This window comes from Nipponia nippon, unplaced genomic scaffold (assembly GCF_047370975.1).
Source record: "Nipponia nippon isolate SJK-2023a ecotype South Korea unplaced genomic scaffold, ASM4737097v1 scaffold_17, whole genome shotgun sequence".
Lineage (NCBI taxonomy): Eukaryota > Metazoa > Chordata > Aves > Pelecaniformes > Threskiornithidae > Nipponia > Nipponia nippon.
The window spans coordinates 9,332,093-9,352,713 of record NW_028262333.1 but is presented as its reverse complement, the minus strand read 5'-3'; the positions used below and the strand labels follow the sequence as shown (position 1 = coordinate 9,352,713).

General features: G+C 39.2%; 1 protein-coding gene across 6 annotated transcripts in view; it reads right to left on the bottom strand.

Annotated features, from left to right (window-relative positions):
* RAPGEF6 (Rap guanine nucleotide exchange factor 6) overlaps window positions 1-20,621 on the bottom strand; it is a 137,968-nt gene that overhangs the window by 23,367 nt on the left and 93,980 nt on the right. For 2 of the 6 annotated variants that reach the window (XM_087753755.1, XM_087753751.1), the window contains exons 14-24: window positions 19,994-20,101; window positions 19,451-19,654; window positions 18,611-18,719; window positions 13,606-13,849; window positions 13,120-13,277; window positions 12,017-12,031; window positions 9,323-9,563; window positions 7,807-8,190; window positions 5,523-5,734; window positions 4,528-4,651; window positions 2,105-2,128 (exon numbers count right to left, since the gene is read on the bottom strand). In XM_087753755.1, the coding sequence (XP_087609881.1) occupies window positions 2,105-2,128; window positions 4,528-4,651; window positions 5,523-5,734; window positions 7,807-8,190; window positions 9,323-9,563; window positions 12,017-12,031; window positions 13,120-13,277; window positions 13,606-13,849; window positions 18,611-18,719; window positions 19,451-19,654; window positions 19,994-20,101 (1,823 nt within the window). The remainder of the gene's footprint in view (window positions 1-2,104; window positions 2,129-4,527; window positions 4,652-5,522; window positions 5,735-7,806; window positions 8,191-9,322; window positions 9,564-12,016; window positions 12,032-13,119; window positions 13,278-13,605; window positions 13,850-18,610; window positions 18,720-19,450; window positions 19,655-19,993; window positions 20,102-20,621) is intronic. The other 4 variants (XM_087753756.1, XM_087753752.1, XM_087753753.1 and 1 more) reach the window with 3 other exon arrangements.

Genomic DNA, 20,621 nt, shown 5'->3' with positions numbered 1-20,621 from the left:
AAAAACATTCACAGAAGAGCAGCTCATTAAAACAAAGGTCAGGAAGGCAGTGATAACATACATACGCCCAGGCTTGGACAGACTTGCACCTATGAAGGACAACGCTCTTCAATGCTCCTAATTTTGAGCTGCCAATTCTATCAGCAACTGAAGCAAAAACAAATAATCCCCAAATGGTTCATGTATATCAGTTACTCTCCCTGACAGTCACTCCTATTCACACTGAATCAGTGACCAAACAACCGACCTTGGTACAGTTCAAATATCCACATCACCTCTATTTCAACCGTCACAAGTCCTATGGCCACACCAGTCCCAATCCATTTTTTAATAAATGGAGATCACAGTATATGTTACATGTAAATTCTAATGGAAAGTGGCAATAAAGTTGTTGAAAGTCAGTTGTTGGGGTTTTTTTTAAACATTCAGAGGAATAACTTTACAAATAATTTAGCCTTTTAAAATAAAGATGTTTATCAAGATCTTGGGTGCGTTTACAGAATCACAAGTGGCAGAATAAACAATCTCCAGCACAGAAGAGCCGTAACGGCTGAAAGAGTCAGCATGAAACATAGTGTTTGAGGAAGTCTAAGGAATTGAGCACACTGAGCTTAAAAAATAAGAAACAGTGGGAAACAGCTGACCACAATATTTTCAAACATATTAAATAAATCAATCTAAGAGAAGAAGCTTAAAAACTGGCTGAAATTTATAGATAGTAATGCTATTATAGGCAAAGAGCAGCAAAAGGCACGATGGACTGTTCACACCTATTCAAACCAAGGGGGCACTCCTATCTCATACAGATAAGAACAAAGCTAATATCTACTATATAATGATACAGGAAACTACTCCATGTGTATTTTTAATGATATAAATATTTTATTTCTTATGTACCCACTGTTTTTCTTTTAAGTCTGGACTTGACTTTTTAAGGCAATTTAATTCAATTTCCTTTAAAAATTATTTTTCCTTATTCACTTGTGTTCACAGTAATCCCAAGAGTTAGAAATTATGGTGGCTCCAGTTGGGTCCTAGGTATTTTCCCCCGTGAGCTGCAGTGTGAGTGGTTGATTATTGGCCACCTAACGCTGCCAGCCGAGCTCTCCTGCACCAAGGGCATCCACACGTTGCTGATTTCGCATCGTGGCCTGGTATCCAAACCTGCTCTCCCCAGTTTGTCTAGCATAAGTCCTGGCACTGTCCCCATCACTGCTGGCGGGGGTAAATCGATTCTCTGCACAGAAATGCCTGGATACTGTTTGCTGACAAATCGCGTTGCCACACCAGGCTTCCTCTGCGACTTGCAAAGCGATTGTAGGGAGGGCAAAGCACCGTGAGCATTTCTGGCCCCATCCTCTATGCAAAATGTCGACATACTAACGTATCGCTGGCTTTAAACCAGATGCCCGCAATATGAAAAGAAGTAGGTTTTCAAAGTGCAAAGGCACATAGGCTCAGGTACACAGATAACAGTTTATGGGCAAAAATACACATAAGAACACAAAATATGGCTACAATGTCATCTTAAAATCACTGCCACGTGTCAGTCAGGAACTTCACTAGCCAATCTTAGTACTCTCATTTCATTATTCAGTCCTTGCATAATCAAGACTCCCAGTGAAACCAATGAAGATTTTGGTGTATGAAATTTGAGATACATTTTAAACATATACTAAAAATAAATACTTTGAAGCTTGAATTCAAACTTCAGGGGGAAAACGAGTATATCATTATCACAATTCAAAGTGTCCTTTTAGTTTAAAATGCAGAATGGCTTAAACTTTTCTGTTACATGTTAAAAAGCAAGTTATTTATTTCCCAAAATAGTTTGCCTTCCAATATAACTGCACAGCAGGTTTTTTTTTTATGCATAAAGCCAAAATTCAAACAACTTATCTAGTACACAAAAGCAACTCAGAATTTTTATAGCTGCAGTATAATGTTGACCGTAACCCCTTATTCCTGTTTTCCAAAAAATACGTATTGCAGGGTTAATAAAATGCATGCTGTATTTCAGATGCATGCACTAACGAGGAGGATGCAGTATGTTAAGAGTTGCATAACCCTTATTTATCTTAGTTGCATTCATCTCTACACTTACCCCAAACTTCTCCACCTCTTCTTCCTGTAAGCAAGAGCCATATACATTGAAGCATGTATTTGAACAGAAAAGCACAGGAAAAAAATAAAACAGTTGAGAGTCAAGAAGAAAGATGTAGACAGGAAAGAACAGAAAAGAAAAAATTTCTATACAGCAAAATTCTTCTCAAACAATAACACGATGTTTTAATGGAATGCAAGGGCAGGACTTGCTCAAATACTTTAATATGGAAGAACATCTATCAGTTTTTTGTTTATTTTTAAGTTTAACCTATGAATTTAAAAACCAAACTCGCATTCAATTTTCTTGTTAAGTATTTCCCATAAGTCAAATTCAATTTTGATGGAGCGAGTGAAAACTGTTTAACTTATTCATATTACAGAAAGTGTGGTTAAATTAATTTATTCTTTGCATTAGGACTGCCATAAGCTTATGAGAAATCAGGTTTGTGATGTTATTTTCTCTTGATTGCTTGCTGGAAAACAAGCTGGTTGCCAAATACATGCTCCAAAACTAGGTGCTAGTAATGAACTTGCTAGCAAGTCTCATGTTACTGCTAACAAACATCTTTTCTTGTTCATTTTTAATCTTCAAAAGCATTTATTGGTGCTTCATAACACAAACTGATAGATCAAACACCAGAGGCAATGAAAATGAATATAAATGATATGAAAACATGGAATTATTTTCTTTTAATCTTTGGCACTATTTCTAATATTAGATGCCTCAGCATTTTATGTCAATGTGCATAATTTAAATTATGGTCATTAAAATGTATTCTGTAATTCTGAATAGTGTACTAAAGGTAACTACTATTAAATTCATTTAATGATTAGACTTCATTAGGTCTTAGAAAGCACACAGGACATCAGGGAAATTTATTTATAGACTGACTTCATCTGTGAATGCCAGCATTTCTGAAAAGCAATCATAAGCTAAGTAGCTCTATAACTTTATGTTAAAAAGGAAATTTTGCTAATAGAAATCCAATAGTATGAAGGTGAATCTTCACTTTGAAACGAATCCATCTTTAAACAACATTAACAAGGGATGTGTTATTTTTGTCTCAAACCTCAACTGGACCGATTTTAAACAAAATACTTATGTTTCCTGATAGTCAGCCACGATAACAAAAACCAAACAAGATTCATGATCGTCTGTGAATTCTGACCGCTGGAAGACCCCAGGGAACCAAATCTCTATGTTCTTATATACACTACGTATCCTTGCATACACTATTTCCTTCCAGTGCACAGATGTAACTGAATTCATAAATCGAAGACAATTACAACTGCACAGGTGACCTCTCAACTGGAATTTAGTTAGGGCTTGTACAAAGCACACTTCACCCAAGGAACTGTCCATTAAGCTTCCTCTGTGCTCTGCTCACTCCGTGGTGTTCAGAGAGCTCTCCGCTCCTGGCCAGACACTGCTGGGGATATACACGTAACGGATGACTCAAAAGACTATCCTGTCCTTTTTTGAAGTAGAAACCATGCAGTGATTCAGCACAGGTCATCATCTTGTCACCAACTCCCCACCTGAACTGCATCCTAAGGGGTTTTTGTCTGGCCCATTAGTTCGAGAGGAAAACTAACAGTGCAAGGAAAGGACAACAAAACCTTTCTCGGCAGGGATCTACAGGCATCAGGACCCTTCACGGACACAATGGAGTCGCTGATGCTTTTACTTCAGCCAGTGGGAAGCAAACAGATGCAGGAAATTATTTAGTTCCACTAAATATAATCTGGAGCTAATCAGCACCAGATTAGAAGTCGTGGTGCTTTTATTCTGCAGTTTGCTAACACAGAGTCTGATGGTATTATGCAACAGGGAAAAAAAAAAAAAAAAAAACCACACAAAAACCCAAAACAAACCAAAGAAAAAAATAAAACAAGAAAACACCCTCCACCTGCTTACAGCCTCAACATGTCAAATATTATGTAGGTGGAGCAAGCTGTGTTTAGAACAAATAAAAAAAAATATTTTGTTCTTAATATGCTATCAGTGGAGTTTTATTTTGAAGCAACATTTCAGATTTATACATGGGTGATTTAGGTGCTTTTATATATATACATATATATAAAAATATATATATATATATATATGATTTCCTCCCTAATCTTATACCTCTCCCAAAACTCTACTGATACTAACATGTTATTTAGCAAAAATATGAATCATTAAAATTAGAACCTATTCTTCCTTGCTTTTTAAAGACAACAAATTGGTTTAGTAGTCATTAAAAGCAGGTCTTGGAAGCACCAATTGTATTGCCATAACTTGATAAAGATTGCGGTTCTGATGGTAAATGTCAATGGTAAGTCACACAATGAAATATTAACATACTGATGCACACACAAATCCAGATCCCTACCCACGCTGAGACACCTTCAATCCTACTGTCTTTCTAAATTGCACACCTTTGTCTGAACATTACAGCCGGATCCATGTTTGCTGAGGTCATTCTGACAACTTGGCGAATTTCTTTGGCAATCATTCTGAGTTTCTCAAAATTTACCAGGCCATCCACTTTAGAATCATTTCCTGCATAATTGAAACACACACACAGATATGAAAAAAAGAGAGTAAGAAATACTTTTTTAATGGGCAATGTGTTTCTAAGTCCCCCACGTCACCCTTCCTCCCTCCTTGCCCCTCCATCAACAAAACTGCTTTAATCAAAATAGCAAGAAAACAGGAAACTGGTAAAACACAAGTGACAATCAGGCCCACTCAGACTACCTAGCATTGCTCTTGTTAATCTGTTTCTAAAGTAACAAGTATTAGTAGGAGGAAAAAGGAGTAAGCGAACTATGCCCAAATTCATTGGCATAGACATTAAAATAATATAAATATAGAATGGACATCAACAGTGTTCACATTCTGAAATTAGTTTAAATAGTTCTGAAACATCACAACCAAGAATTGGGCGTATTTGGAAATGCTTAACACCTTAACCAATTGTGAACAGAACTTTGTGTAAAAGGAACAAAATGGAAATGTTTAAACAAAAACCCTTGAAAATGCTGAAAGCAAGAGTAGGAGGTGTTATATCATCGTAGCTGTCTGAAAGCCACAACATGGAACAAAAAACCTAGAAATATCGCAGCAACACGTTTTTGTAAGAGAAATGTATTTGAAGTAGTGTAACTACCAGTTAGCACACTCACCTACTCTTCCACCTTAAATCTGATGAAGATTAAGCATTGCTTTTAAAATATTAAAAATAAGCATTTAATTTTTGGCTAGGATCAGTCTCGTCCATTATGCATTCAGAGTTCTATTTTATTTTACTCCTACAAAGGATACATCAAAAGCATCCTTCTTTTAAACATTTGTCGAATCACGGAGCACTGAAGAAAGGGCTAAAGCATATTCAATGCTTAGTTTATTATTTCTTTATGTTTGACATTACCTTCATGCAGAAATGTGATATCCTTCTTGACAACAGGAAAAAGTGGAATAATTGGAGGCTGCATGCTCTGGCTGCTAAGGATGTTGCGGTATTTTGCCATGTTTCGAGATGGATCAAAAAGATCTTGAAGGTCTCTGAGGTGCTTTTCATACTTGCTCGGTAACTTTTCCCAAGTGCCTCTGAGACGTGCTACTGGTGCTAGATTTAACCCGCTGTAAGGCAGACACATTTCGTTATTAGCTGTTAGAGGAATCATTACCTTTCATAAGGAAGTGAAGGGTTGGTTTTTTGTTTTAAGAATTAAAAATAGCTTTCACAAGGTTAACTGTAAAGCTGGGTGAACGCCAGGCTGCAAGTTCATCACAATAAACCTCTGCTGTTCACTCTTGTGACCATGTGAAAAAGAGAACTGTAAAAAGCATGACTGCTTCCTATTCACAAAGTACAAATTTCAAGTTAGCCTGCCAAAACAAGCTCTCTGTAACACAGTACTGATGCCCATTTAATTTAAGAACCGCTTCTCTCCTGTAAAAACGTATACCACAATAAGGACAAAAAGGGTGAAAAATTGATGAGGTGAATATACGGCTACAGTAGAAAGTAAGAACAGTGCACAGCTTATCCCAAGCAAAAGTAGCAAGACTTAAGAGGAGTATGTTTGGAGCATTTGTAAACGAGCACCGACAGACTGAGAATTAGAAGCAGCAGACATGCTAAAACTTGCTATTGTGGCCTCATTCTCATTAAGTAAAAATATATCCAGAATTATCTGGATGCAATAAAAAAAAATAAAAAATAAAATATATCCATCCTCCCTATCATAATTTGTCACCAACTTTGCTCAAGAAACGTTGCAATGACTGCGAAGTCCTTGTAGCTGCAGAACTGGAAAGTGATATTCTCCAGCATTCATTAATAAATCCAGAACCATACAATTACTGAATTTGCTATTCTAAGAAGATTTTCTAGCATTCTGAAAGCTTCAAAAATTTATTTTGTAAAATAAATAAAAATTTATTTTGTATTTGTTTTCATACAGATTTCTCTCCATGCTATTGTCAAACCACAAAGCCTTCTCTCGTGAAAAATCAAACATATGCCACCACACATTCCTCTTTTACATGCTGCATTAGGATGGTTATCTTCCTATTTCATGAAACATATGGCATCGTATTGATATGCAATGCAAGGCAAGGCAAGAAAAAGAACCTCTGTGGCATATGCTAACAAAAACATATTTCTCTGGAAATAAGAGTAAAACAAAAGCTAATTTATTTGCTTTTTTTTTTGACCAAAGACCACTTCAGTCATGGCCTGATTAGACTTAACTGAGAAGCAGGAAGAGTAATTTCTCCACCTACAATAAACCATGAGAAATTAGGGAGCAGAATACAGAAATTAGATTCAATATCCACGTGTGCATTCACCATGTAATGAGTAGCCACAGCCTCAATGGTTGCCCAGTACCCTTTAAGGAAATTCATGAATTCTTTAATGTATGACTAAACAGCAGCCAATACCATTTGATAAACTGTCTAGACATGGAAGAAAATATTTTAAAATGGTATTTTCAAAGAGAGTGCTGGTGCTGGGACACAGCATGAATCCAGATCTTTGCCTGATGAATCACAGTGCCTTTTTTTTCCCCCCCCTTTTTTTTTAAAAAAAAAAAGTAAAACCTGGGCATAAGACAATTGCAAATTAAGAAAATGCTGAACTCATGCTGTTAAAGTAGCATCAGAAGAGAAAGTCTACATGTGCAAATGAAGAGGAAAAAAAAGAGAAGCAAGCAGATGACAGGAAAGAATGAAAAGGAAAATTAAACTAAAACAAGACTGATTTGAGGAAGTCCTTACAATGAAAGGAAGAAATAAAATAATCTCATCATCGCAGACATGACTCAGTGCACACTGAGAAAGTAACAATGACTGAAAAAAGAAGGGAAATTGGGTGCCAGAATCACAGAAAATGACAGCAATGTTCAGGCAGGTTTCTCAAGTTCATCAATCAAACAGTGCTTTTGTCCAAACCTTCTCTTTCCCTGCTAGGTAACAGTCACATCAACCACCGCAATAAGACTGAACTTCCGAAGCTGAGGAAGGAAAAGACTGCAGCGACAATACATCTCTTTGTACAGCCTGGCTTTTGAAAAGCTTGGTAATTCCCTTAAAACCACCCGGCACCATCAGCAATCTGTTCAGGATATACCTATTTCTTTTCTTTCCGTTTAGATTAACAGCCTTTGACAGCACAAATCAGATCTGACAAATAGGAAGTGTTTTACCTTATAACAGCGAACATGGAATTGAAGTTCTTGCATTCTCGACAGTGGAGGGCAATTTTAATGAAATGCTTAATAATCTTCATTCTTTTGAGTTGGTTGGACTCTGCTAAAATTTCCATGGCAACCCAGAACGTCTCTTGATTTATAACATCCTCAAACTGTTTCAGGTGAGCATTTCCTGTTTTGGAGTCCAGCTTATAAAGGTCATCGATATACTCTGTAGGCTCAATATTGCGAAATAGTTCAAAGTCTCTCATGGAAAGCTGAGTGGCGACCTCAATGGTGCTCAGCTGTAGAAGGGAAATTTGGCTTTCTCTCAGTAGCTCTTGAGCATCCTCATCTGAGCATAAGGTCTCTGTCTCCATATTGTTTTTTAGATAATACCTGAAGAATAATTGAGTTACAATAAAACATTAGAGATGCTCTTCAGAGGGTTTGGGAACACAAAGACATTGAACTACACCAATCAATGTGGACATTACTGACACCGCAGAGGTGTTTACGTGACAGTATTTCTGCGTTACTGTTGACAACCCAGTGTAAGAGGCAAAGACAGAGGCAAGAATGGACAGCATAACCTTGTACTTTAGCTAGTATAAAATACCATCATTACTGAAGTAAAAAAACATTTCAAAAGCTGTTTTAATCTACCTCTTTGCTAATATTTTCTATACTGTACTCCGTAATATGCTGTAGCTTTCACCTTCAGAAAAAGGTCAGTTACTTTTCCATTTGTAAACTCAGCAGTGAAGTAACGTTTTAAATACATATTAGTCCTGAGAAATCTCTTGTTAATGCATTTCTCCATTTCTTACCCAAATTTAGTGTTGTTTCTTACATAAGTTTAGTGTGGCATATTAATATTTACATGAAGCACATAGTATTCAGGAAATGAAAACGTATCTGGAAAATTCATTTCCATGGTCCCAAGCAGATCACTTTCAGATACACAAAAGTTAACTCCTCATACATTCCCTCTGTTGCCTAGCAAAGACGACTGAAGAATTTTTTACTTAATAAACTTTCTCCTGGTATGGATCAGGTCATCAGATAAAACTGAAGCACTTAACATTTCAGAAACATTCATAACAGTTTACATAAAAATGGAAGAATTTCTCTCAGGTTAGTATCAGTTCATTGCAATGTGACATCACCGAGAAAGAAATTAATCGTATGCTTTAATCCTGAAGTACATGTGGAAAGTGTCAGAACGAATGTAACTTTTTTCTTTTTAAGTGTAAGCCACTATATACATTATCCTGATCTGCTAAATTTAGTTGTCATCAAGCAAGCTTGCTGCAGATTTGTGGAGGGGTTTTTTGGGTGCAGAAGAGGAAGGCGAAACAAGGAAGAGAAGAGGAGAGAGAAGTGTAAGTTACTGCCATTTACTGGCTTGTTCTTCTAATAGAAACCTGTCTATTTTAATTAAAACATCCTTCCCCAATGTTTCTTTCAGATGTTTCAATCCTAAAAGGCAAATAAATCCACACCAAAATCGCAATAAGGGCCCATTTACCGTCCATTGAGTTGAATCCTGTCGGCCAATTTTGAGAACTGATCTGGGAGTCTCCGTTGTTTGATGACTCCCTCGGGGCTGACAGACACTTCGCAGAGCGAGTATGTCTCCGGGGCTCCCGTCAAGTTGAATTCGTGGACGGCGTGACTCACAACCTCTTTTGCGGTAGTGTCTTTGCTGATGATGATGTAACAACTCTGCTGATCTGCTTTGAAAACCCTTATTACTTGATCCGGAATATCTAAAATAACAGAATAGCACCTTTAATGTATGAAGTTACTTATCCCTTGAAAAGACACAAGGTCAATTTACTGTCTCATTTGATAGCCAGAAAACAAAAAGCAGCTAGCAAGAAAAAAAGCCATGCTGGACTTGATAAATATTCATTAAAATATTCAGTTGTTTCCTTCAACTTTGAGAGGAAAAAAGAGGACTCTTCTCCTCTCTGCATTTCCACAACTCAATTACTTTATCATCCCATGACCACAATCAAAGTACAAGACACCTAGATATATTACTAAGCAGTACGCTGGCCTTCTCAGCATGTCTCAAAAACTTCAGCAGCATCATTCCTCCTTTGGCTCTTTTATACAAACGTTGCAAGAGCCAGAATCAACATGCGTGCAAGGGTACTCTGCCTGGGGACAGGAAGGCATCAAGCACGCGTGGATGGGCTGCAGGCGGGAGGACATGAAGTGGAAAGGAGATTTGGTTGCTCCCACAACTAGCTGCAAACTTTTACGCTCCCTCTCACCCTGAAGGAACTAAGCTGCTGCCAGCAGTTAATTCTTTGGCTGGTGTACTTATTCATAGCACATTTTATGTATTATAAATGCATTAGAGAACAGCTTTATCTGAAGCAGCCTACAGCAGGAAATAAATATCTAAAGAAACATACGTTTAATCTACAGCTTGATGACTGGAAATAATGCGCTCCATTAGTTATTACAGAAGGCTTGATTTTCAAAATAAAACTGATTGGGAAAAAAAATGTCGAGAGTCAGAGCGCACACTAATTTAAAACTCAGGGAAGCACAGTTTTTCCCCTCCCTAAACCATGAAGACTAAGACTTCCCAAGTTTTCTGCAGACCTGGGAAGGTGGGAGGCTCTCGCTGAGCCCTCAGCCACGTCTTCAGAGCCTGCAGCTATTCAAAAACCATGTTGGAGGCAGATGTGCCATTAACTCCGGCATCAGAGATTCACAGTGAGAGAAGTGAAGGGGTGTTATTACAGCAACAGCCCCCACAACAGCCCTTCACTTCTCTCCCTGTTATTTGACCAGCCTTTAATAACTTCAGCAATAAGTGCCAAATCTGTGGATTGAGGTATGTGACCTGCCACCCGAGGAGAGCCCCTGGCTTGCCGAGCAGGGCAGCGAGTGCCACAGGGAGGTAATGACCAGGTGTCCCTCTGCCCGAGGGGGATCGGCACTTCTGCCAGGTGAATCATCCTGCCCGGCTGTCCATCGAGGTCCTTCCAGCAGCAGCTCTCTGAGCACTGAGTTTTACCCCATCGCCTATACGTTAATTTTTCTCTGTCAAAATCCACTGCTTAAGGAAGAAATGGAAGATCTCTCTTAATGGGGCAGTGACCTTGGGGTTATTTTTTCTTACATCAGGACTTAATGGTGCTATGGGGGCAAGTAGCAGGAATTTCAGGGCAAAAAGTAAGCAGGTAATTCATGATCCAGCATCAAACGTTTCTGCCCATTAGAAAAAAGAAAGCCTCAACATCAGCTGTAAATAAACTGGAAGATGGGAGGAAACAGGGTGTTAAAAAAAATCTGATTGAAAACTAATTCTACTAACAATTTCATTATTATGACTATCACATTACCAGAATACCATCATTAATAGTTGGGGACTAGTTGAATTTGAAAAGCTCCATGCATACATGAATGGGGGCAATAGAAGCAAAAAAATAAATATTATGTACTTATTTCAGAGTGGAAGTGGTGAAAATGACACATTGAATAATTTGGGAAATGCCTACACTCATAAAAATCGTAATAAATCCACAGAAGAGGCTAACATCTACACCTTAGTATTGACATACCTAAAACCCAGAATACACTCAAGGTATAAAACCAAAAACTGAAAAGTAATTCAGGGTGGAGGGGGAAAGAAAAACTTAGTGTAACTTGTGACAGGTGAGTGAAACTTATATTACAAGCATATGTCTGTCTTCATGGTCTTTGCTTTTAAGCAAGTAAATATTAATAAAAATTATTTTCTTATGCATTATTCAGCTTGTGTTGACAATACAAAACACATTTCAAGTTTGCATGCACATAGTTTTTGCATGCACATAATTTGAGTTATACAGAGTCCAACAGGAGAACAAACTAAATCTCAAACTATGTTATCATCTAAAACTTCAGTTTCCATAAAAGGGATGTAAGCAACTTCATTCCTTTAAAGCAAGGTCACAGAGAAGCAAAGCAACCTGCCAAGGATCATTCAGAGTGTTGGTGGCAGAAATGGGAAGACAACGCAGGTCTCGGCTTCAGTACAACACTGTGCCTGAAGGAGAACCTATGGATTTGTTTTATTTTAGGGAAGTTTACAGGACACAGGACTATCTAATGTCCTAACAGTAATAACTATGTCAATGCAACATACAAAAGTGTTAAGTTTAACAGGCAAGCCATGCAATATTAAGGTCTACAGGATGCTACACATCAGGATACTTACAGTAAAACCCAACAGCTGCGGGCAGGAAAAAAAGAAAAAAACTGTGTCAAGACCAAATCAAGATTTAGATGTTTACAAAACTTATCAAGTGTATGTAGTACACTGTCAGAAATATTTTGGTTTTCTCTGCCATTAAAAAATGACAGCATATTTGTTATAGTAAACTTAAAGCAAAGGTAAGAAGGCCTAGTTACCAACATTTCGTATTATGCAATAACTTGTATAGTATTAAGTGAAGATTCTTAGAGAACATGTGTGTAGCTCTCATGCAGACAGCAAGAACCTGGATTTGCAGCAAAAAGGGAACTTATTTGCTACGGATATTTATGCCCTTGATAGTATATATCTGTGTACGTCCCTTTTAAAGGGGAAATCTGCAAGTTTACATAAACATAAGTCAGTCATAGCTACAAGGCACTTTACAGAATATGTAATTATGCACAGAACCTACACTTGAAATAGTAAAACAAGATTCTGACTTGACGTGTTTACAGGCAGCTGCGTATAACAACAAATGCCTCCCGCAGCCACCCCATAGACTGTATTCCTACAGTAATAGCAATGAAAGCATAGACTACACATCTCAAAACATTTTTCAGTTTTTCAGACATACAGTTGAATACACGTAATGTTTGTAAAACATTAAACATTAATATCGCTATGTTGGTACCACAACAGTCCTATTCTGTCGACAATACTGCTTGAAATATATATTCAAAGATGGTGGATGGACAAGTCAAATCACCAGGAGTACAGGTATTGCCACATGAGATGACAAAAAAAAGATGACAAAAGAGAAATATGCAGACAAGGACAATCTGTTTCCGCCAGAGCTCTGGGAAACTCCCGTAAATCAAAGACTCTCAGAGGTGGCAAAATACATTTCTTTGTAAAAACAAGCCAAGTGTCATATTACAAAAAAAGCAGGCGAGAGGCACAGGCAGTTTGGATTTTCAGCAAATCTCCAGTTTGGACCTGTTAGGGCCACAAGACAAACAGGTAACTGCACTCGGGATGTTTGATGCTGGTAAAAGATGTAATTTTCCCCCTGAACCAGCTGCCTTGTGATCAGCCTGTAAATCAAGCTAATGCTGCCCTTTTACCTGAAGGATTAGAGAAATCCAGAATGCTAGTTGTAGGCTGCAACAGGTCAGGGCTACTGGATGAGAGCGTTCCTGGAATAGGCATGATGGCCAAGCTGTGTCTGCACTGCCGAGTCCCAACAATGCTGTCGTCCTGCGACTGGCTCACGCTACCATCACTGCAAAACAGTTTTGTTTCAGTCATGTGCATTAAGCTCCTCACATTCATCTTGGGATGAATGAAACTACGAAAAATAATAGCACTCAGATGTTTTAATTACACAGCGTAGACAGGCTTTCAAAACAAGGACAGAGGAAAAGCATACTTGAAAGCGTTCACTGGGAGAGAAAAGATATTTTGGTCTTGTTCTGCATTTATGGATCAGATTTGCTGCGTTTTTTTAAAAGCATAAGCAACATAGACGTAATGACTGAAGATACTAAGCAACTAAAATATCACAACTTAGCAAGAAACAATTACTTTTTGACCAGAAGAGTCTGACAAACCTGAACAGTTTTGGAGGCAAGATGCTGAATCGTGTCTTGTCCAAAATTTTCCTGATTCTATTTCTCCCACCAGATACAGTGTTTGCTTTCATTTTCTTGTTTCCTTTTTCACGGGGAAACATCTGTTCCACATCTCCAGGCATATCGGGGATGGAATAACGGTTGTTTTTCTTTTCTGCAATTTTTGGAATATGTGGAATTCCATTCTTCTCTTGTCCTATCCTGCAGAGCAGCTCCTTAAACACTGTAAGAGAAGACACAATCATTGTGATTTACCTTTGCACACTAAAAGTTCACAGTGAATTCTTCTTCCCCTCAAACCTTTTGCTTTCCACGTCCCTACAGAGAAAGTGAACCAAAGAGTTACAAAACAGGCAATACGTTGTGTTTTAATTTTGATTTTAAGAGTGTGGGTCTTTTCCCATTAAAGTTTTGCTTTTCATTACTTTGGCAGAAACAGTAACCCCTAAATGTTCAATAAAAACGATGAAACATTCTGCATAGCAGAGTTCTCCTAACTACTTTTGAAATTATCACATATCACAGCAAATTTAATAGACCTAGTCTACTGTTACCGGATAGATAAGAAGAAAACATTGCGTTCATGGCAATCAGCTCTATGTATTTATTGACTTTTTTGTCTGCATCTTTTAGGTAATGGAGTGCAGATGCTTCCTCAAGAATAACTGCAAGACAGACTGATATTTTTCAAAACTGCCTTTGTTTTCTTTTAGTAATACTACTGAACAGAAGCTGCATCAAATTTCCTATCGCTTTTATCAAACAAATCCAGTCTATTACCAACACTGACTTTCCCAAAGATATAATTCCATGGAAAAGATAGTGTTTATGTTCTTTGTGTTTCTTCCCACATATAAAAGGTGAAAACAAATTGTTTGAATTGGTTTATCAATACAAATTATTTTTTTAAAGATCTTTTTAAAATCTTTTTAAATATTTTTAAATCACTCAAGTCAGAAATTCAGTATTTTTTGTCGAAAACATGGTGATAGTGGGAGAATGCAGAACTGTACACAGTGAATTTCTCAGATTGTCCCTATGAGCAAGACAACCAGGACTTTCTGTATAAAAAATCCCAAGCAAATTGCATATTTCTATTAGGTAACAAAATTTAAGGCTACAAGCCTTCACAGTATAGATTCAAATGTAAGAATTGCTCATTCTCAGCACCAGATGCTTAGCACTCAATTAAAAAGACAGGATAATAAGTATCACTGTTGAAAAAATACTTCAAGATATGAATTCATTAAAATGTATCAGGGACATCACCCTGAAATTATATCGGCTAGGAGGAAGGGAAGAGGTTAGAATCCACTGCTAAATGTACGTTGCTTACATTTGTAACACAAATGAACAATCTATCACTGCCTCAGTTATGCTTTACTTTATGTCATTTCACATTAGTCTGGACCAGCAATTACCACGGTGGTTTTATGCTTTTTTGGAATTAGAGAACCATAGAATCTTTTAGGTTGGAAAAGACCCTTAAGATCATCAAGTCCAACCGTTAACCTATCACTGCCAAGTCCACCACTAAACCATGTCCCTAAGCACCACATCTACCCATCTTCGAAATACCTCCAGGGATGAGGACTCAACCACGTCCCTGGGCAGCCTGTGCCAGTGCCCGACAACCCTTTCGGTGAAGAAGTTTTTCCTAATATCCAACCTAAACCTCCCCTGGTGCAACATGAGCTTCCTCTCATCCTATCACTCGTTACCGAGGAGAACAGACGGACCCCCACCTGGTTACAGCCTCCTTTCAGGCAGTTGTAGAGAGCGATGAGGGCTCCCCTCAGCCTCCTCTTCTCCAGGCTAAACAACCCCAGCTCCCTCAGCTGCTCCTCACCAGCCTTGTGCTCCAGACCCTTCACCAGCTTCGCTGCCCTTCTCTGGACACGCTCCAGCACCTCAATGTCCTTCTTGTAGTGAGGGGCCCAAAACCGAACACAGGATTCGAGGTGCGGCGTCACCAGTGCCGAGTACAGGGGGAGGATCACTCTCTAGTCCTGCTGGCCACACTATTCCTGATACAAGCCAGGATGCCATTGCCCCTCTTGGCCACCTGGGCACACTGCTGGCTCATGTTCAGGCAGCTGTCAACCAACACCCCCAGGTCCTTTTCCACCAGGCAGCTCTCCAGCCACTCCTCCCCAAGCCTGTAGCGTTGCATGGGGTTGTTGTGACCCAAGGCAGGACCCGGCACTGAGCCTTGTTGAACCTCGTACAGTTGGCCCCGGCCCAGCGATCCAGCCTGTCCAGATCCCTCTGCAGAGCCTTCCTACCCTCCAGCAGGTCAACACTCTCACCCAATTTTCTGTCGTCTGCAAACTTACTGAGGATGCACCCAATCCCCTCATCCAGGTCATTGATAAAGATATTAAACAGAACTGGCCCCAGTACTGAGCCCTGGGGAATACCACTTGTGACCAGCCACCAACTGGATTTAACTCCATTCACCACAACTCTTTGGGCCCAGCCATCCAGCCAATTTTTTACCCAGTGAAGAATACACCTGTCCAAGCCATGAGCAACCAGTTTCTCCAGGAGAACTCTGTGGGAAATGGTGTCTACCTGAACTTCAGTAAAGCCTTTGACAAGATCCACAGCCTTTCCCTCATTCACTATGTGTGTCACCTTGTCATAGAAGGAGATCAGGTTAGTCAAGCAGGACCTGCCTTTCATAAACCCATACTGACTGGGCCTGATCACCTGGTTGTCCCATACATGCTGCATGATGGCACTCAAGATGACCTTCCCCGGCACCGAGGTCAGCCTGACAGGAACGTAGTTCCCCAGATCCTCCTTCTGGCCCTTCTTGTCGATGGGCATCACATTTGCTAACCTTCAGTCAACTGGGACCTCCCCGGTGAGCCAGGACTGCTGATAAATGATGGAAAGTGGCTTGGTGAGCATTTCTACCAGCTCCCTCAGTCCCCTTGGGTGGATCCCATCCAGCCCCATAGACCTGAGTGTGCCTAAGTGGTGTAGCAGGTTGCTGACCATTTGCCCTTGGATTACGAGGGCTTCATTCTGCTCCCCACCCCTGTCTTCCAGCTCAGGGGGCTGGGTACCCCCTGAGAACAACTGGTCTGACTGTTAAAGACTGAGGCAAAGAAGGCATTAAGTACCTCAGCCTTTTCCTCATCCTTTGTCACTAAGTTCCCCCTGCATCCAATAAAGGAGGGAGATTCTCCTTAGCCCTCCTTTTGTTGCTAATGTATTTACAGAAACATTTTTTGTTGTCTTTTACAGCAGTAGACAGATTAAGTTCTAGTTGAGCTTCGTCCCTTCTAATTTTCTCCCTGCATAACCTCACAACATCTTTGTAGCCCTCCTGAGTGGCCTGCCCCCTTCTTCCAACGCTCATAAACTCTCCTTTGTTTTCCTGAGTTCCAGCCAAAGCTCTCTGTTCAGCCAGGCCAGTCTTCTCCCCCACCAGGTCGTCTTTTGGCTCATGGAGATGGCCTGCTCCTTACGCCTTTAAGGTTTCCTTCTTGAAGAATGTCCAGCCTTCCTGGACTCCTTTGCCCTTCAGGACTGCCTCCCAAGGGACTTTGTCAACCAGGCTCCTAAACAGGCCAAAGTCTGCCCTCCGGGAACCCAAGGTGGCAGTTCTGCTGACCCACCTCCTTCCTTCTCCGAGAATCAAAAACTCTATCATGTCGTGATCGCTATGCCCAAGACAGCCTCCAACCATCACACCACCCACCAGTCCTTCTCTGTTCACAAACAACAGATCCAGCAGGCACCTTCCTTAGCTGGCTCCCACACCAGCTGTGTCAGCAAGTTCTCTTCCACACACTCCAGGAACCCCCTAGACTGTTTCCTCTCTGCTCTGTTGTATTTCCAGCAGGCATCTGGTAAGTTGTAGTCCCCATGAGAACAAGAGCTAACGATTGTGAGACCTCTCCCAGCTGCTTACAGAATACTTCGTCTGCCTCTTCATCCTGGTTGGGTGGGCTATAACAGACTCCCAGCGTGATATCTGCCTTGTTGGTCTTCCCCCTGATTCTTACCCATAAACACTCAACCGTGCTGTCACCATCATTAAGCTCTGGACAGTGAAAACACTCCCTAATGTACAGGGCTACTCCACCGCCTCTCCTTCCTTGCCTGTCCCTTCTGAAGAGTTTACAGCCATCCATTGCGGCACTCCAGTTGTGCGAGTCATCCCACCATGTTTCCGTGACGGCAATATATCATAGTTTTCCTATTATGCTAATAAGTAATTGCTAGGATCTTGAAATTTTTTATCTACACAGTGATAAACAGAAAATAATAATTGAAAAGAAAATCAATAGTGAACAAGGGCAGCTAACTGGAGGAGGAAAATGAAAAAAGGAAACCATCAGGTCTCAGATACAACTACAGAGGAAGGAGCTATCTTGTGCACAGTCTCGTTCTTTCTGTAGCTATGATTATTCTGTTGCCTGAACAGGACTATGGAAAAAGAACAGATGGTTTGACTGAGATTTTAAAGAGGTATTTATGTGTTTATATTCACATTGACAATTAAAAGCCAACATTTATATGTCATACTGCTTTTTATATCCTCTTTTCAATTTTGGATATAAAGGCAATTTATCCTATCATTCTTACAGCCATTATAAAAAGTTTTACGAAAGCCCAGTTTTACATTTTTGCTGTTTCTTGGCAAAAATATTTTGGCCCAGATCCCTTGGCACTGTTTCAGCCATATCGCATGAAGGGACACTAAAGCCGCTTAAACAGTCATTTGAGGATTTCTCAGGAGTAAAGAGCTGGCTATGCTGGCTTTGTGCCACTCAACGTGCAGCCCTTGGCACGCAAGAACTTATCTGAGCAAATGGAGGCACAATGAGGGGACTTCTGCACAACTTTTCACTCCTAGAACAAGTTAGAAAAAAAGAAAGGTGGAAAATCTCATTGCATTTCTAACACCAGAAAGACTGGAGTTTTTCTTCACATACACAAAAATATATCATATATAAAGTCTACTCACCAAAAATGTTTGTTTTTACAGTTATGGAGAGATGAGTGTTGTTCCTTAAGATTTCCAGAGCTTTTACAAAGGTAATGTTCTCAAAATTCTGTCCATTTACTTCCATTATCTTTAAGAAGAAATAAAAATTGAACTATTAGGAGAACAACTGTTTACAACAGAGTTACAAATACAAAGGTGATAATACAGGCACATGAACTTTCCAGAAATTCTCATATCATCTTTACAGCAGTTGTAGAATGAAAACGTTCCTCGTAAAATAACTATTTTCATTGTGTCAGTGAAGTTATATCCTGCAAACAAGCCAGGACCTCCATTTCCCCCTGACATACGCTTTAACCAAATTTATTTTCTGTGATAACATGACATTCTTGCAATTAGGAACTGCACCCGAATCAAAAATGGTGGATCATGAACCGTAGAACTGCTATTACATCAAAGGCCAGATCTTCACCTGGTGTGAACTGTCATTGTTCCAGCAGTCTCAGTAAACTGGGATGATTTACACTAGGTGGGAATCAATCCAACAAAACAATCTGATAGCTTCAACTTAACCATATCTCCAATCAGAAAGTTTCCTAAATAACCGCAATTCTGTTTCTTTTCCCATTCTGGAAATATTTACATATTTTAAATATTTTGAAAACTATTTAATAGAAACCCATTTAACACATGGGAACTGAACCTAAGCTGTGGCATTTACAATAGAATACTAACCAGTTGTCTGCTTGTAGTAAACAGCATATTCTTTTTGTTGGGAACACTACAGTTGGTTGAACCAGATTTTTTTTTTTATAAAAATAAGAGATGGATATTTTAAATTAACTTTATTCTTTTTACCTGATCACCACGCTTGAGTCCAGCTTCTGCTGCTTTACTGCCCATTTCCACAGTCTCTACAAAAATACCAAAACCCTTGTCGCTTCCTCCAAGGAGGCTGAAAAACAGTGGCGAATCTCTAGAAGGTTTTTGCAGGGTAATTTGTCTCCATTTTGCTTTGGCAGCACAGGCAATATTCAGCAATCTGAGATGTCCTTTCATTTTCTGTAACACAGAAGACACAAAATGGAGAAATGGAAAAACAGTTGTGAAAAAAACCCCAAGTGCCAGAAAAAGGACTTACGATGCCATGTATCCGAGTCTTACTAAATAAACCTTGTCCTCTTTTCCAGTAATGCAAAAACATATAAATGAGTGCCATATGTACTATTTTATATGGGCTTTATGTCTAAATGTATATTTAAGAACAAATATGTCCATGTTAAAAGCCATTTATTGACTGTTAAGACATGTAGACTACAATGTGTTAGTCACTGGTAACACACTGGAAAATGACAGCGTATAACATTAGAAAGTATGACAGTTATTCTTTTTTGTTCCTACCGTATCTTCCAAGTTCTTTTCAAATTCTTCCAGAAATCGAGTCATAGCAGGATCTCCTTCAAAGTCATTAAAATGATTGTTCACCCACAGTAAGACCACTCTGGTAACCTGTGAAAAAAATACCATCAGTCTGAAATCTATTTTATCCATCCATGTTATAAAAAAAGGTTAATCTATAGCAGTTTCTCTTCTAAAAATAAAGAATTTCCTTTTTTATTTGCTGAGACAGTTTTCTTTTACTTTCTTTTTCTTAAAACACAGAAGTTGCCAGAATGAACAGCATGGAAAAAGGTAAGAAGAGAAGCAGTAACCACAGCAAAAGACCCCAGACAATTTCCTACGCAAAAAAAATTTCAGCGTTTTGATAGTCTGTTGGGTTTCCTTCAGCTCAAAGCTAGAACACATAAAACCGCTGGCTAAGAATTTTACTGCCATAATTTTCAACAAATTGGACATGGATGCAAGTTCCAGACTATGAACATTTTTCATGTGTATGTGCATACAGTTACATAGAGCTGAACTTTGTTCTATTTATGGAAGCATTTTTATCAACTGCACCTGTTTTGAGCGGAGTTTATTTTAAGTACAGCGTTTGTAATAAGCTGCTCATACAAAATGTGCTCAATAC